Source organism: Protobothrops mucrosquamatus, unplaced genomic scaffold, assembly GCF_001527695.2.
Source record: "Protobothrops mucrosquamatus isolate PMUCROS unplaced genomic scaffold, P.Mucros_1.0 scaffold3404, whole genome shotgun sequence".
Taxonomy (NCBI): Eukaryota; Metazoa; Chordata; class Lepidosauria; order Squamata; family Viperidae; genus Protobothrops; species Protobothrops mucrosquamatus.
The window spans coordinates 181,876-200,720 of NW_015389385.1; the positions used below are offsets into that span (position 1 = coordinate 181,876).

At 44.7% G+C, this 18,845-nt stretch overlaps 1 protein-coding gene across 1 annotated transcript in view; it reads right to left on the minus strand.

The window, feature by feature from the left end:
* The window catches only part of ZFAT (zinc finger and AT-hook domain containing), a 94,525-nt gene that overhangs the window by 19,800 nt on the left and 55,880 nt on the right, over positions 1 to 18,845 (minus strand). The window contains exons 9-11 of the mRNA XM_015826954.1: positions 8,194 to 8,312; positions 3,123 to 3,246; positions 1,655 to 1,785 (exon numbers count right to left, since the gene is read on the minus strand). Coding sequence (XP_015682440.1) covers positions 1,655 to 1,785; positions 3,123 to 3,246; positions 8,194 to 8,312 — 374 coding nt within the window. The remainder of the gene's footprint in view (positions 1 to 1,654; positions 1,786 to 3,122; positions 3,247 to 8,193; positions 8,313 to 18,845) is intronic.

Consider the following 18,845-nt stretch of genomic DNA (forward strand, 5'->3'; position numbering starts at 1 on the left):
AGATCAGGTAGGTCTTCCTCAACCATGATGCTTTCAATTAATTGGAGATGGGCTTCCTCATTAAGCCTGATGGGCAAGTGCTGTAGGACACAGATCTTTTTCAGCAATACAGCTAGTCCTGTATTGACTACAATTGAGGCCCAGTGTGATGACCCAGGGCACAGCACCAAGGCAATGCAGTCAGCTGGCAATTCAAACCGCCCTTTAATTGCTCCAAATTCTCCCCAAATACTTCCACGTTTCTGGCAAGCCTCTAAACACAGGAAGACACACACACCTCTGGCTGCAAGTAGTTTCACCGTACAGTCTGATTAGGAGAGGAATTTACTCAAGGCCATGGAGATAAGAAAGAATGACACATACATCATAAACCTAATGAGTCTGTGTGAATACATGCTTGCCTGAGCAGTTTCAAAAGGGAATCCAACATACAGTCCGAGTTCTTTAAACATCCAAGCAACGTTATCAGCCAGTCCAATGGTCAGAGTTTCCGGGTTTCCAAGCAGAAGTCACAGAACAAGAGATCAGCAACAACACACACAAAACTGCAAGGAATCAGCATTTGTTCTCGACAAATGCCCCTCCCCACAGCGTCTCCTTAAATCTCAGTCTCCAGGTGTGCCTTGTGGAGGGGGGTGGTATGCTCTCCTCCCCAGTAGTTGAGCCTGCCTGCATTGTTCCCTCCTTCTCTCCACTCTCCGTGCTCTAGGATCAGAAGGGGGTGGCCCTTGCTCATCACCTGAACTCTGCCTCTCCTGTTCCTCCTGTCCCAATTCTAAAGGGCCCTGGCCTGCCTCGGCCTGCTCTTCCCCACATTCCTCTGAAGCCACAGACACCTCTCCCTCGACCTCCATAGGGTCTTGTTCCAGCTCATTTTCCTCCGCAGATTCAGGCTCCCACGGAGGCATGACACCCAGATTGCTGTTGCTAAGGGAGACAGTTGTTAAGTGAATTTTGCCCCATTTTACAACCTTTCTTGCCCCAGCTGTTAAATGAGTCACTGCGGTTGTTAAGTCAGTAACATGGTTGTTAAGTGAATCTGGCTTCCCCAGTGACTTTGCTTGTCAAAAGGTTGCAAAAGGTGATCACAGGACCGCAGGGACACCGCAACTGTTATAAATATGAGTCCGTCGCCAAGCATCTCAATTTTGATCACGTGATCACAGGGAAGCTACAACGGATGAAAGTGTGCAAAACGATCACGCCACTTTCTTTTTAGTGCTGTTGTAACTTTGAACCATCACTAAATGCACTGTTGCTAAGTCTGGGGCTACTGATACTTGTTTCTAGGTTGATTCAAACAGCAGTATTGTATGCCTGTGTGTATATATTTATTTATTCATCTTCCTTAGTGGCTGCATTGAACAATTCAGCAAAGCTCGTGTAGACAGTCCGATTGAAGGAAAGAAGAAAGATTTACACAAAGAGAGGAATCACACAGAGAAGGCTGGTAAGGACAGCAGCTGAGAGAGGAGGAGAGGCAATTCTCACAGCAGCTGGAGACCAACTATCGCTTTGATGGAAGGGGAGGGGAGAAGGAAGCAAAAACAGTGCCAAAAGAGATTAAGGGATGGAAGGAAGGAGGGAGGGAGGGAGAGAGAGAGAGAGACAGACAGACAGAGAGAATTCAACTGGGAATGAAAAGAAAAGTTACCTGTTTCACCAGAGTGACGGTTCCTGGGGCCATGGCAACCACAGAAGCTAGAGCAGCGCCGTCATGGGGCTCTGATCCCAGCTCTATGATTTGCTGAAGGATGTTGACAGCTGTGGCATCGAGCCTTCCTCCTTATGGGGGAGAAGCATTAAGATTAACACGGTGAGCATGATGCAAACTTTGTGGCATTGTGACCACCATTCCCCTGACTCACCTTCCCACACTGCATCCTCTAAACAACCACTCTACACAGTAAAGGTAGCCCTCGATTTACAAGCATTTCATTTAGCGAGTTACAATGGCATTGAAAAAAAGGGACTTCTAACCGATTCTCACACTTATGATTCTCACATCCCCACAGCCACGTGATCGAATTTCAGGTGTTGGGCAACCAGCATGAATTTACAGTGGTTGCAGTATGCTGGGCACATGTGAACGCCACTGAGAACTTCCCAGCCAGCTTCCAACAAGCATGGTCAATGGGGGAAGATGGATTCATTTAATGAGTGCTCATGAACTGCAGTGATTTGCTTACCAGCCCTGACAAAAACAGTCGTATAATTGGGCGTGATTCACTTAAGAACCACCTTGCCTAGCAAGGGTAATAAGGGTAATAAGTCAAGGACTACCTGTACTGCCAAACATCCCTCCGGTCTTCTGACTTCAAACGTCACACCACCCTCCTTTCATGCTTATTTTCTCCTTCATGGGGGCTCTATTGCATTTCATTCCAATTCCCCCCCAGCATCTGGTGCAAATTTCCTCTTTAAGTTATTTCATCTTTAATATTAGTTGAATGCTGATGCTGTCTTTTCTTCTTATCTTTCAAAGCTTGCCCCAAAGTCACCCAGCAGGCTTTCATGCGAAGGCAGGACTAGAACTCTCCATCTCCTAGTGATTGGCCCAAAGTCACCCAGCTTCCATGCCTAAGGCAGGACTAGAATTCACTGTCTCCTGGCAATTGGCCCAAAGTCACCCATTGGGTTTTTGTGCCTAATGCAAAACTAGAACTCAAGAGTTTCCTGGTTTCTAGCCTGGTGCCTTAACCACTAGACCGAGCTGGCTGAAACATCAATTAAATACCATTTTTTCAACTAGGGTGCTGGAGAAGACTCCTGCGAGTCTCCTGGACTGCAAGGCGATCAAACCGGTCAGTCCTAGAGATCAACCCTGACTGCTCTTGAGAAGGCCAGATCCTGAAGTTGAAACTCAAGTACTTTGGCCACCTAATGAGAAGGAAGGACTCCCTGGAGAAGAGCTGATGCTGGGAAAGATGGAGGGCAATAGAAGAAGGGGACGACAGAGAATGAGGTGGCTGGATGGAGTCACTGAAGCAGTAGACGTGAGCTTAAATGGACTCCAGAAGATGGTAGAGGACAGGAAGGCCTGGAGGAACGTTGTCCATGGGGTCACGATGGGTCGGATACGATTTCGCAACTAACAACAACAACAACAAAGAGCATTTTACCATTCTCTGAGGTATATCTTAGGTCCTGCAGAGCGGCAACAGCAGCTTCAGTGCCTTGCAGATCTCCAGCTTCGGTGATATGAAGATATTGTGTAGAGGATTCTTCAGAAACTTCTGCAGTTTGCTGCAAAACAGAAGGCAGTTGGAGAAGAAATGAAGTGAAGAGGCACCAGTATATTACAGAACTGCCAAAATACTTACCTACAGTTCAAGCTTAAGTATATCTTTTTGAACAGAATAGCATCACAAAATGGCTCTCGACAATGAAACAAGTTAGAATCTTTTGATGTATGAAGGAAGCAAAGAGTCAGCAACAAAAGAACATTTTATTTTTTATTTTTTTACCAGAAAAGTAATCTGGAAATGACTTGCCAAGGTCAAATACAAGCCAGTTGCACAACTGGGAGATTCTTATCAAATAAATCCTATCTCTCATCGTTATCAATCTCATTAATTTTACTAGTGGGTGCATAAGGATATGTGCATAAAAAAAAATCAGTAGGATTATAGGCATGAAAGTAATCCTTTTGATCAGAAGAAAACTGTTACTTATCGCATTACTTGCAATCCAGACTTTGCCTGAAAAAACACCAACAGTTGAGGTTCTAATTTTTAAGTTTAACACGAGTCATTAAGATTTCTACTTATCTTCACAGTTTTTCCCATCACTTTTTGAAGGAGAAAAATGAGACTGCAGTCTTATAACCCCCATTAATAATCTCCATTGAACACAAGGGGCTTCTTTCTAAATAAATATGTCTAAGAAGATTGCACTGCATAACTTTATTGTAAAAAAAAAAGGTAGAGGAGACCCTGTGGATTTTACTCTGCTCCTCATTATAAGGGCGATGCTCATCTCCTTTTCAAGGCCATCAAGTAACTACTATCCGAAGATGTTTCTGCAGTCATGTGGCCAGCATGACATCGTGGGGCACTGTTACCTCCCCACTGAAGTGGTACCTATTAATCCAGGGCTTTTCAACCAGTGGTATGGGTATCACCTGTGGTACATTGGCACCTGGCAGGTGGTACGTGACCATCCTAGAAAAGTGGTAGCGGGGGAGGGGAATGAGCTGAACCGGTGGCAGCACCACACAAGCCTGAGCGAGAGACGGCTGGAGCTGCAGGGTTGTCAGGGCTCAGCGGAAGCGCCAGGATCAGCACCAGGCTCCAGCTGGAGCTCGGCGCTGATCCTGGTGCTTCTGCTGAGCCCAGAAGAAGCGCCAATCAGCTGGAATGTTGCAGCATCTCCAGGGTCTTGTGATTTACATTCAGATGCTTGGCAACTGATTCATATTTATGACGGTCACAGTGTCCCAGGGTCATGTGAAGTGACCAAAACCTGCTGCAACCACCAAGCAGACGGGGGGAATAAAAACCAAACACCCCCCCATCCCACCCCCGCTGCCAATCCTCAACAGAAATGCTCACAACAATGAAAACCTCGGACAGGAGGAAGAGCGCTGCCAGGCAGGTGTCTTGCTCGGCTGTGGCTTGGGGGGCACTTTTTTCAGTGCTACTGTAACTTCGAACAGTCACTAAGCGAACTGTTGTAGGTCGAGGACTACCTGTACTTTATCACTTTTTTCCTTTTTGGGGGGGGTGTCATCAAGTTTTTCACACCTTGCTAGGCGACTGGTGGTATTTCGGATATTGCCATATCCTAAAAGTGGTACAATGGGTGAAAAGGTTGAAAAGCCCTGTATTAACCTACTTGCGTTTACATCCTTTTGAACTTTTAGGTTGGCAGGAGCTGGGCGAGGATGGAAGCTCACCCCATCGCGTGGCGCTCGGGCTGTGAAACTGGGCTGTCAGCTCTTCAGGCGACAAGCCCAGTGTGTTAACTGCTGAGCCATTATGCCGCCCTAATTTTATTGCACTAATTAATTTTAACACATTCCCAAGGCCCTTTTTAAGAATCCAAGGTTCAGCTGTTTTTGCAATCAAGCCTCCAATTTAAATATTTTACTACATAGGTACGACCAAATTGGGACCAGAATTTCCATCACTAAGTAAGTCTGTTGTTAAGAGAGACGTGCCTGATTTTGTGACTTTTTTTTTGGGCCACGGTTATTAAGCGAATCACTACAATTGTTAAGTGAATCACACAATTTGTTAAACGAATCCAGTTCCCCCCATTGACTTGACTTGTCGGAAGCCAGCTGGTTGTTAAGTTAATGACACGGTCGTAAAGTGAATCCCCCTCCTCCATTGACTTTACTTGTCAAAAGGTTGTGAAGGGCGATCACCTGATCCTGGCACACTGGGACTGTCATAAATACATGCACATTGCCAAGTGACCAAATTTGGATTCTGTGACTGTGGGAATGTTGTGACAAAGTGCAAAGACCGGTTATAAACATAAGAACTTTTTCAGCGCCGTTGTAACTTTAAACGCTTGTTCAATGAATATTTGTAAAGTTGAGGACTACCTGTAGACACATTCATTTGTGAACTGAATTTGGATATAAACGCATTTCTTACTTCCGTTCTATCTTTATCCCCAGTATAATAGCTATTGAAATAAAGCTTGGAGGTCTAACTTTAGAGGGTCTAAAGCCTAAAGAAACTTCCCATAAATGCATTTGTACAGGGCTGATCTCTACATAATGACACTGAGATAATGTTCTACATTTGGGTCAACTCCCACTAAGAGTGGAACTTCTGTGGGTGAATATATTGACTAGAACGTAATGGATTAAAAGGGACATTCTGCCAAGGAGAAACTGGAGAGGAGCAGAACTAACGTAAAGGATTTTATGGTATTCACGGCCTGCCTTCTTGGGCTCCAAGATCACCACAGATGGGGACTGCAGCCAAGAAATTAAAAGACGCTTGCTGCTGGGGAGGAAAGCTACGGCAAATCTAGATAGCACACTAAAAAGCAGAGACGTCACCCTGCCAACAAAAGTACGTATAATCAAGGCTATGGTTTTCCCAGCTGCAATGTATGGCTGTGAAAGTTGGACCATAAGAAAGGCTGAGCGCCAAAGAATTGGGGCCTTTGAACTATGGTGCTGGAGAAGACCCCTATGAGTCCCCTGGACTGCAAGGCGATCCAACTAGTCAGTCCTAGAGGAGATCCACCCTGACTGCTCTTTAGAAGGCCAGATCCTGAAGTAGAAACTCAAGTACTTTGGCCACCTAATGAGAAGGAAGGACTCACTGGAGAAGGGCCTAATGCTGGGAAAGATGGAGGGCAATAGAAGAAGGGGACGACAGAGAATGAGGTGGCTGGATGGAGTCACTGAAGCAGTAGGCGTGAGCTTAAATGGACTCCAGAAGACAGTAGAGGACAGGAAGGCCTGGAGGAACGTTGTCCATGGGGCTGCGATGGGTCGGACACGACTTCGCAACTAACAACAACAAATACTTTACTTCCCATATTGATTAGTGGTTAAAAAAACCCATTAGAATTCTAAAAAAAGAGGAATAAACAAAAATACTAATGTTCCTAGTCCTTTCCTTTAAATCAAGGGTGGCCAACTAAGGCCCCTTTATGACCTGTGGACTGCAACTCCCAGAATTCCTGAGCCTGCTATCCCTGCCTTAAACACTGCTATCTGGTGCAACATCCCCCTGATCACGTGATCAAAATTTGGACACTTGGCATGTATTTATGACAGTTTCAGTGTCCTGGGATCATGTGGACCACTTTTGACGAGCTTCTGACAAGCAAAGTCAACAGGGAAGCCAAGTTCACTTAACACCCGTGTTACTAACTTAACAACTGCAGGGATCCCCTTAGCAACTGTGGCAAGAACGGTTCTAAAATGGCAAAACTCACTTAACAATGATCTTGCTTAAGCAACAAAAATGTTGTGGTCATAAGTCAAAGACTACCTGTATAGAAATGCAACCTGAACTGAGTGTCCCAACAAAGTGAACGATCAGATGAGAAGATACATGGTCATTCAAAAAGTGTTTCTTACTTCTTCTGGCTCAGGTTTCAACTTGGAGATAGAAATGCCTGGGATGATGATGATGATGATGATGATGATGATAATAATAATGTTGGAAGGTACCTTGGAGGTCATCTAGTCTAACCCCCTGCTCAGGTAGGAAATGGCTGTCCAGTCTCTTCTTAAAAACTTCCAGTGTTGGAGCATTCACCGCTTCTGGAGGCAGGTTGTTCCACTGATTAATTGTTCTAACTGTCAGGAAGTTTCTCCTTAGTTCTAGGTTTCTTCTCTCCTTGATTAGTTTCAATCCGTTGCTTCTTGTCCTGCCTTCAGGCGCTTTGGAGAATAGCTTGACTCCCTCTTCTTTGGGGCAGCCCCTGAGATACTGGAGCACTGCTATCATGTCCCCCCCCCCCCATCGTCCTATTCTTCATTAAACTAGACATACCCAATTCCAGCAGCCTTTCCTTATATGCTTTAGCCTCCAGTCCCCTAATCATCTTTGTACTCTTTCTAGAGTCTCAACATCTTTTTTACATCATGGTGACCAAACCTGGATGCAGTATTCCAAGTGTGGCCTTACCAAGGCATTGTAAAGTGGTGTTAATACTTCACGTGATCTTGATTCTATCCTTCTGTTAATGCAGCCTAGCACTGTGTTGGCTTTTTTGGCAGCTGCAGCACACGACTGGCTCATATTTAAGTGATTGTCCACTAGGACTCCAAGATCCCTCTCACAGTTACTACTATTGAGCAAGGTACCCCCTATACTATACCTGTACATTTGGTTTTTCTTGCCTAAATGTAGAACCTTACTTTTTTCACCATTGAATTTCATTTTGTTAGATAGCGCCCAGTGTTCAAGTCTGTCCAGATCCTCCTGCATGATGTTGGGAGTTGTGATGGAAGTTAGCCACATGTTGTTGCTATGGCCACCAATTCCTCATGTATAATTTCAGCCTCATATGAGGCTTCATTATAAAGCAATAAATGACATTGAACAATTCATTTGCACTGGGTAACCCTGCCTGCATAAAAAAATATAGAAGCAGGATATATATATATATTTCATTTTATAAGACAATGTTGCTCCAATTTTTCCTCGATTTCCCAAAAACCTTTCAGGGAAAAGGCAATATTTTAGAACAGCTGTTGCTGCTTGCATTTACCTCCCACTTGCCTTCCGCATCCTGCTCCATTATTTTAAGTCCGTGTTTGTTTTTGAGGTGTCTGTTGAATTCCCATTTTGTGCCATACACAAAGTTGCACACAGGACACTTGATTCCACCTGAGAGGGAAGGAAAAAACAAACAAAAGAGTGTATGTTTAGACCCTGATCAGAGATTAGAATCCAGGCCACAGATATTAAATGATAAAAAAAACATACTGTAAATGTACCAGGATACAAAGTTTATTTTTTTTTATGATTCCTAATCTGTTTTACCCCACTAACCTTTTCGTAGGTTCTGTATTTCTCTCTTCTCCATAAAGGTAGTCTTCGACCTAGGATCACAATGGAGCCCAAAACTTATGATGCTAAGTGAGACAGCTGTTAAGTGAATTTTGCTCCATTTTACGACCTTTCTTGCCACAGTTGTTAAGTGAATCACTGTGGTTATTAAATTAGTAACACCTATATCTCTTCTGAAAAGTCTCTAACACAATGAGGACGAGGGGGGACATGATAGCAGTGTTCCAATATCTCAGGGGCTGCCACAAAGAAGAGGGAGTCAAGCTATTCTCCAAAGCGCCTGAAGGCAGGACAAGAAGCAACGGATGGAAATTAACCAAGGAGAGAAGCAACCTAAAACTAAGGAGAAACTTCCTGACAGTTAGAACAATTAACCAGTGGAACAACCTGCCTCCAGAAGTGGTGAATGCTCCAACACTGGAAGTTTTTAAGAAGAGACTGGACAGCCATTTGTCTGAAATGGTGTAGGGTTTCCTGCCTGAGCAGGGGGTTGGACTTGATGACCTCCAAGGTCCCTTCCAACTTTATTATTATTAATGGTTTTTAATCTCTCTCTCTCTCTCTCTCTCTCTCTCTCTCTCTCTCTCTCTCTCTCTCTCTCTCTCTCTCTCTCTCTCTCTCTCAAATTCAGAAGCTTGGCAACCGACTCCCTCATTCATACGTTCATGATGGTTGCAAGGTGTTGGGGTCATGTGAACACCTGTTGTGAACACCATCTGTCAAGCAAAGTCAATGGGGAAGCCGGATTCACTTAACATCCGTGTTGCTAACTTTAACAACTGCGGGGACTCAGTTAACAAATGTGGCAAGAAAGATCATAAACTGGAGCAAAGCTCACTTAACAAATGCCTCGCTTAGTGACAGAAATTTTGGGCTCTATCGTGGTCGTAAGTCGAGAAGTGCCAGTACTCTTGCTAATCCATTTAGGAAAACTAAGTAAAAATTAAGTTCTTTGCTGAAATTTATTGGTCTTCAAGGATTCAAAGACTGGACAGCCACCTGTCTAAAATGGTACAGTATAGGGCAGGGGTAGACAACCGTGGCTCTTTTATGACTCGTGGACTTCAACTCCCAGAATTCCTGAGCCAGCCATGCTGAGGAGAAAGGGAGAGGGTTCCATGCTGAGCCATATTGGCTCAGGAATTCTGGGAGTTGAAGTCCACGAGTCATAAAAGAGCCAAGGTTGCCTACCCCATGGGCTAGCACATTAGGTAAATCAGGGGTCTTCAAACGTGGCCCTTTTATGACTCGTGGACTTCAACTCCCAGAATTCCTGAGCCAGCATGGCTCAGCTTGGAAACCTCTCCCTTTCCCCTCAACCTCGCTGGCTCAGGAATTCTGGGAGTTGAAGTCCACGAGTCATAAAAGAGCCAAGGTTGCCTACTCCTGGTATAGGGTCTCCTGCTTGAGCAGGGGATTGGACTAGAAGACCTCCAAGGTCCCTTCCAACTCTTATTCTGCATTTTTTTCTGTATTTTTCTGATTTTCTAGGACCTCCACCACTATTATCTTTAAACCTGTTAGACAAGACACCTCCCTGATTTTATTTTAAGCCAGACATGCTTCTCTGTTAAATGCCTTTATATGCCACAGCACATGACTCTTGATACAGGACAAAGGCATTACCAGTTACAAAAACCTGAATTAAAATATTCATTCCATATTCTCCTCTTAATAAAAACTCAATTAGAAGGGAGATTTTTGCCTTCTTTCTTTTAAATTAAAATAACTGCAACAATAACACTCAGTTAATTAAAATAGCCACCTTTGTCACTCTGACTTTAATTAAGGAACAACAAATGAAAGTATGCCATCGAGCCACTGGCATATTCGGCAGGGCAGTTAATTGACATCACAGCTAAAGAAAATTAATTTCTCTTCAATTCATTAACTGGTGTAGCAATACAGAGCCAAAAGGTCACTAAATGGCGTACCTTATCTGCTTCTGACACTGAAGTACACATAAAATTGAAAGATTTCTCATTTCTGAAACAGCGAGGCAGCCCAATTTGCTGCCAACCCAGACCCCCCCCAAAAAATGATCCTTTGGAAATGATTTCATTTATATTTCGCAGGATGGACTGAAAATATATTCTGAGGATTAATGCAGGGAGAGCTCCAGGAACACAACTTTGTTTTACAAATTCCTGACTGCTCAAATCTGGGAAGAGGAAAATGCGAAGGACGCCAGGGAGATACTTACTGAAAACAGTGCAGTATTTATGCCTGTATCTGTAGCTGGAACCCCAAGAGAGTTTATGGGTTTGCTATAAATTTGTCCTCATACTTAAAGCGATTTGAACTTCACTGTACAAACCTATCTAGATATTGTGACCGATATTAGAGTCATACTGTTTTCTTTCAGGGATAAGGTAAAAACAGGTTGGCAGATAATAATAATAATAATAATAATAATAATAATAATAATAATAATAATGATGATGATGATGATGATGATGATGATGATGATGATGAAGATGTTGGAAGGGACCTTGGAGGTCATCTAGTCCTGTGATGGCGAACCTTTTAGAGACCGAGTGCCCAAACTGCAACCCAAAACCCACTTATGTATTGTCGGGTGCCGGGTGGGCGTGGCCCATTGGGTGGGTGTGGCTGCGGTGGTAACGGCAGACTGGGTGGAACTAAAAAGTTCAATCAATCAATTCCAACATTGCGAGATCTTTTTTTTTCCCCGCGAGAAGTTGAAATTGATTGATTGATTGAACCTTTTTTTTTTTGCACACGGCGGTGGAGGCCTAAAGTGAAAAGGTTTTATAAAACCCAGCTGAAGGCCTAGGACTGGGGCGACGGCGCGCGTGCCCACAGAGAGGGCTCTGAGTGCCGCCTCTGGCACCCGTGCCATAGGTTCGCCACCACGGCCCTATACCATTTCGGACAAATGGCGGTCCAGTCTAGGTTGCTTCTCTCCTTGATTAGTTTCCATCCATTGCTTCTTGTCCTGCCTTCAGGCGCTTTGAAAAACAGCTTGACTCCCTCTTCTTTGTGGCAGACCCTGAGATATTGGAATACTTCTATCATGTCCCCCCTCGTCCTTCTCTTCATTAAACTGGACATACCCAATTTCAGCAACCGTTCCTTATATGTTTTAGCCTCCAGTCCCCTAATAGAGACTGGCAAGCCCTGCCTCACTTTATCATATCTGTACTATCAAAATGTGCTCCTTTTTCATTTAAATATCAACCTCTAAAAACAACGGTCACTTACCAGCAAACCAGGGGCGTATGACATAAAAATATACAGCAAAATACACATTCCCAGCTCACTTGAAGTTTCTCCTCTCTCCCCCCCTAAAATGTAAATATTGATAATCAAGGAACACTGATTTATCCCAAAGGTGCAAACTGAACTGAAGAAGCTTCTTGGATGAGAAACAAAAAAAAAGAAAGTCCAGTTGCCTTTTGAAAAAAAAAGCACCTTTGGGACAACCATGACCTGGATGACTGAGAATCTCCATAAGCAACATTGATTTATATCTCTCTAGACTAGCAGCTCTCAAAGGGTGGATTTGGAAGCCTCTGAGGGACCTCAAAACCCCTTCAGGGGAGGCAAAAGTCAAATAAATAAATATTTTATGCTTTCTATTCTGCTACTGGCTCTACACCAGGGGTCCCAAACCCCCGGTCCATGGACCAGTACCAGGCCGCAGCATGCCAGCAACCGGTCCGCACAAAGCCCCATCCGCAAGATGCAGGAAGCACACAAAACCACGCACTAATAATAATAATAATAAAGTTGGAAGGGACCTTGGAGGTCATCTAGTCCAACCCTCTGCTCAAGCAGGAAACCCTATACCATTTCGGACAAATGGCTGTCCAGTCTCTTCTTAAAAACTTCCAGTGTTGGAGCATTCACCGCTTCTGGAGGCAGGTTGTTCCACTGGTTAATTGTTCTGTCAGGAAGTTTCTCCTCAGTTCTAGGTTGCTTCTCTCCTTGATTCGTTTCCATCCGTTGCTTCTCCGGTCCGCGGAAAAACCTCTCTCCACGGAACTGGTCCCTGGTGCCCCAAAAGTTGGGGACCTCTGCTCTACACAACATATTAAACCACAGTAGTTTGATTCGTATAGCATATTTAGCCAAAATGAAAGCAGATAATCCTTGACTTACAACCGGTTGCTTAGCGACTGTATGAAGTTATGATAGACCCCGAATCACCTGGATTCAAAGTTCTGATGGCCGGCTTCCTCTCTGGGGTCATGTGACCCACCTTTTGAACAGTTGACAACTAGCCTGCATTTAAGGCCGGGTACAGCCTGCATCCCATAGTCACGTGACTGAGATCCATGACTTTTTTTGGGGGGGGGGGCTCGAAACTGGTATTTACTTTCTGTTTCTGCCCCCCCCCCAAGTCCCCTAGTGAACGTGGTTTTCAACTGACAACCACAGTGTTTGCTTAAGGACGGCAGCAAAAAATGGTTATAAAACCTGTGTCGTGGTTCCGACAGATGAAACTCTTCAAAGAACTTCGAGGCATTGTTTACCTTAAAGAATCTTTATTTGAGAAGCATAGCATCAGCACTAACACAGTCGAAGCCAAAAACTGAATTCCCCTCCCCTCAGCACATAGTATCAAAGCACAATTCCCTCCTCCAATTAACTGTCATAAATCACATTCTCCAATTAGTTTGAAATGCAGGCTTTCCCTCCTCTTCTCCAACCTGCCAATTCTTATCAGCTCTTATTTCAATAGCCTTGGTTCACACAGTAAGTCCAGCATTGTTATGTCTAGCTAAACTCTCATACATGTTCCTCCCCCCAGCATCATCTAACTTTAACTCTCAAAGTAAAACATAAGAAGAAAATGGTTGCATCTCTAACTGCTGTCAAAACAAAAACATCCGATATTAGCAGTGTTGACAATCTGGTCTGCCACTTAACGACCACTTAAGTGAGCCACTTAACGACGGTCATGTCTCATGACTGAAATTGTACGCTCAATTACTGTCCTAAGTCGAGGAATACTTGTATAAGTATGCTACTTCTATTTATAATATTTTATTTTCCTGGGCTTATAGTGCTGATTCAGTTGCTGCTGCCTCCGAGCAACATCATCCATACTAAGGTTAAAAAAAAGAATGCGTTAGCAATCAACATAACGAAGGACAGCATCCACAATGCACCAGGGAACAATTAAAATGCAATTAAAGGAGCATTCTACTTCAAAAGGAAACAGCTTTAGCACAGATCCACCCCAAGGCCTGCTAAAACAATCAGAGTTGGCTGGCTTTCCTGAATCCCAGGTGGGTTGGAATAAAGAGTACTCCATCCCTGGAGGCTTTGAAGAACAACCATTTTTCTGAAATGGTATAGGGTTAGGGTTAGGGTTAGGAGGGGGTTGGACTAGAAGACCTCCAAAGTCACTTCCAACTCTATTATTCTATGTTCTAAGACAGTGGTGGTGAACCTATGGCACGTGTACTAGAGGGGGCACGCAAAGCCCTCTCTGTGGGCACGTGCCATTGCCCCAGCACACGTGGTCTCTAAAAGTTTGCCATCACTGGCCTAAGGCCAGCCAGCCTGGAGCCGCCATTGGGGAGCCCACCATCCCACCTGCCAGAGACCCCCTGGATCTCTCCCAATCCTGCCTGGCTCCCACAGGTGTCCCTCCCCATAATCAACATCGAGGTGGCCACACCCACGTCCACCCCGGCCATGCCCACCCAATTTGCCATGACTACTGCAGCCACACCCATCCAGTGGCCACGCCCACCCAGTCTGCCAAGCCCACTGTAGCTGCGCCCGCTGAGTGGGCCACACCCACCCGGCACCCGGGGATACATAAGTGGATTTTGGGTTGCAGTTTGGGCACTTGGTCTCTAAAAGGTTTGCCATCACTGTTCTAAGAGGACTCCTGGAGAAAGCTGTTCCAAAGATGGCATATGTCTGTCATGATATCCCATTCAACAAACTTCTAAAAACTTGGGATTCATCAAAAAGCAGCACTATAACGATATATACTGTTTGTTGATACATGATATATCTTGCAAGTAGGAAGGAATCAACAAAGCAATTCCTCCACCCTGTAACCAAGTCCCAAGCTGGATCATGTACAGGTAGTCCTCAGGTTACGAATGCAATTGAGCCCCAAGCAAGAGAGTGATTAAGTGAATTTTGCCTCATTTTAAAACCTTTCTGGCCACAGTTGTTAAGTCGTTGCAGTTTTTAAGAGAATCTGGCTTCCCCGTTGATTTTGCTCATCGGAAAGTCACAAAAGGGGATCACATGACCCCGGAACACTGCAATTGTCATACATTCATGCCAGTTCCCAGGCAGCTGAATTTTGATCACGTGACCACAAGGATGGTTCAATGGTGGCTAAGTGTGAAAAAATTGTCATAAGCCCCTTTTTCAGTGCCATTGTAACTTCAAATGGTCACTAAACAAATGGTTGTACGTTGAGGACTACCTGTACTTCATATTACCTGAGCAACGTCCTTTCCTAGCACATACTGTGATAAACAATCATTTAAATATGAGCCAGCCGTGTGCTGCAGCTGCCAAAAAAGCCAACACAGTGCTGGGCTGCATTAACAGAGGGATAGAATCAAGATCACGTGAAGTATTAATACCACTTTACAAGGCCTTGGTAAGGCCACACTTGGAATACTGCATCCAGTTTTGGTCACCACGGTGTAAAAAAGATGTTGAGACTCTAGAAACAGAGAAGAGCAACAAAGATGATCAGGGGACTGGAGGCTAAAACATATAAGGAACGGTTGCAGGAATTGGGTATGTCTAGTTTAACGAAGAGAAGGACGAGGGGGGACATGATAGCAGTATTCCAATATCTCAGGGGCTGCCAGAAAGAAGAGGGAGAAGGCAGGACAAGAAGCAACGGGTGGAAACTAACCAAAGAGAGAAGCAACCTAGAACTAAGGAGAAACTTCCTGACAGTTAGAACAATTAACCAGTGGAACAACCTGCCTCCAGAAGCGGTGAACGCGCCAACACTGGAAGTTTTTAAGAAGAAACTGGACAGCCATTTGTCCGAACTGGTATAGGGTTTCCTGCCTGAGCAGGGGGATGGACTAGATGACCTCCAAGGTCCCTTCCAACTTTATCATCATCATCATCATCATCATCATCATCATCATCATCATCATCATCATCATCATCATCATCATTATTATTATTATTATTATTATTATTATTATTATCTATGAAGTCATCATAAACTCTTGTTATTCTCAACCATGGCCAGGACTCTCAATAGCCTCCCATATATTTTGTGCTAATCTGTCTTGCTCAAATTTCTTTGACACTGGAAGGAAAACTCAATGCAAATTCCTCGACACATTTGTCTCGCACCCCCATTTCCATGCGGCTGAAACATAGATTCATGCTTCTTATAGACATAAATTCTTTGGGGAGGAGGAGAAAAAAAAAACCCAGCAAAGAAGAAAGAATAATTTGGCAATGCTTTAAAATGTCATGCTTGGGAAAATTATGTTTTATTCATTACTCAGAGCAGCCTTGCATTATGCTGGCATCTATTCTAGTGTAACAAAATGGGGGAAATTTTAAATCCTCCCAAGCTGCTTTCAAATGGGGAAAGAGAGTTTTACATAACATCCATTCAAAGTGGAAAGATAACGTGGAAACAGTCAGAAATAAAATAAGAAAAGGTATCTCGCTCAACGGGCCAAGCGTTTTAAATTAAGACACCACAATCTAAATTGGGGATCTTTAGTTCTGCATTGGCAGGGATGTTACATTCTTTTGTGATGTCCTGGATCTTTTAAATCCATTTCATACCTTGCGAGATATTTGATTGTATGGCCAGGTTGCCAAACTGCACAGCAGCACAGTGTCCGTTAAGACAGGGCTTTTCAACCTTTTCACCCATTGTACCACTTTTAGGGTCTGGCAATATCCGAGTACCACCAGTCGCCTAGCAAGATGTCAAAAACTTGATGACCCCCCCCCCCAAAAAGGAAAAAAGTGATAAAGTACAGGTAGTCCTCGACTTACAACAGTTCGCTTAGTGACTGTTCGAAGTTACAGTGGCACTGAAAAAAGTGCCCCCCAAGCCACAGCCGAGCAAGACACCTGCCTGCCCACCCAGCCGCGCTCTTCCTCCTGTCCAAGGTTTCCATTGTTGTGAGCATTTCTGTTGAGGATTGGCAGCAGGGGTGGGATGGGGGGGTGTTTGGTTTTTATTCCCCCCGTCTGCTGGGTGGTTGCAGCAGGTTTTGGTCACTTCACATGACCCTGGGACACTGTGACCGTCATAAATATGAATCAGTTGCCAAGCATCTGAATGTATATGACAAGACCCTGGAGATGCTGCAACATTCCAGCTGATTGGTGCTTCTTCTGGGCTCAGCAGAAGCACCAGGATCAGCGCTGAGCTCCAGCTGGAGCCTGGCGCTGATCCTGGTGCTTCCGCTGAGCCCTGAGAGCTCCGAAGAAACACCGATCAGCTGGAAAGCGGCACTGATCCTGGCGCTTCCGCTGAGCCCTGGCAGCCCTGTAGCTCCAGCCATCTCTCGCTCAGGCTTGTGCGGTGCTGCCACCGGTTCAGCTCATTCCCCTCCCCTGCTACCACTTTTCTAAGATGCTTGCGTACCACCTGCCAGGTGCCAATGTACCATAGGTGGTACCCGTACCACTGGTTGAAAAACCTTACATTAAGAAATGAAAGACAATTTCCTGAGAGATTACATTTGAATACTCTACTGTTCTCTCTTCTTAAAAAAACATATTTTGATGTCCAAAAAAAGAAAAAAAAAGAAGTATTTCTTTTTCATGTGCCATCTGTCTGACCAATTTTCTGATGCTCAATTCTCTATTTGGAAGAAGGTCCAGCTAATTTTACATCTCTAGGAAGTAAATCTGTTTTGGAATGAAATTTGAAATGAATGTGGCCGAGGGAGCTTCACAAAAAAGAGTAACTAATCAGGATTCTAATTTCAGGCCACATTCATAAGAATCTGGTCCAGGGGTAGGCAACCCTGGCTCTTTTATGACTCATGGACTTCAACTCCAGAATTCCTGAGCCAGCCTGGCTCAGCTTGGAAACCTCTCCCTTTCCCCTCAGCATGGCTGGCTCAGGAATTCTGGGAGTTGAAGTCCACGAGTCATACTGATATGCCAGTTGCGCCCCTTTCTGGATCGGGACGCCCTACGCACGGTCACTCAAGCCCTTGTTGTTTCCCGCCTGGACTATTGCAATGCTCTCTACATGGGGCTCCCCTTGAGGTGCACCTGGAGGCTCCAGCTAGTTCAGAATGCAGCTGCGCGGGGGATTTTGGGGGCCTCTAGATGCTCCCATGTAACACCTCTCCTGTGCGAGCTGCACTGGCTGCCGGTGGTCTTCCGGGTGCGTTTCAAGGTGTTAGTAACAACTTTTAAAGCACTCCATGGCAATGGACCTAGGTATTTGCAAGACCGCCTCCTACCAAATATCTCCCTTCGACCAGTCCGCTCCCACAGAGAGGGCCTCCTTAGGGTACCGTCGGCCAGCCAATGCCGGCTGGCGACCCCCAGGGGGAGAGCCTTTTCTGTGGCAGCTCCTGCCCTCTGGAATGACCTGCCCCCCGACCTACGTACAATTGCGCACCTGCGCCTCTTCCGCCGAGCCCTGAAAACTCATTTGTTCCATGCGGCCGGCCTGGCGTAGTTTTGATTGGGCTTTGTTAGGGGTTTTATATTTTAGAGCAGGCTTTTATTCAATATTTATTGTGATTTTTATTATTGCCTGTTCACCGCCCTGAGTCCCGTAAGGGAGATAGGGCGGTATATAAATTTAAATAATAAATTAATAAATAAACAAATAAATAAATAAATAAATAAATAAATAAATAAAAGAGCCAAGATGTCTACCCCTGATCTGGTCAGTAATTCTTGTAATGAATCACATGTCAGACTTACACAATCAAATGCATTTTTAGACAGGGCACTTCCCTTTGATAGAAATGACCTCTGACCCTTGAAGTAGACAGTTGAAGGCCAGGGAGGCAGTTGCTTTAACAAGACGTGTGACTCTGTCTTGAACAGACAGATAGTGCTTTGTTAGAAGGAATGATTGAAGCAAAATATCTCTCCCAAATTTTGCACAACCCCAAAGGATTTATCAAATCTGATTGACTGTTGTCGCAAGGCTGGTGGGGGTTATGGTTTCAACTGTTTTTTGTAAGCTGTCCAGAGTCACTGAGAGTGAGTGGGTGACTATATATATCAGTGGTGGCGAACCTATGGCACGGGTGCCAGAGGCGGCACTCGGAGCCCTCTCTGTGGGCATGCGCACCATCACCCCAGTCCTAGACTTTCAGCTGGGTTTTATAAAACCTTTTCGCTTTAGGCCTCCTCCGCCATGTGCAAAAAAAAAAA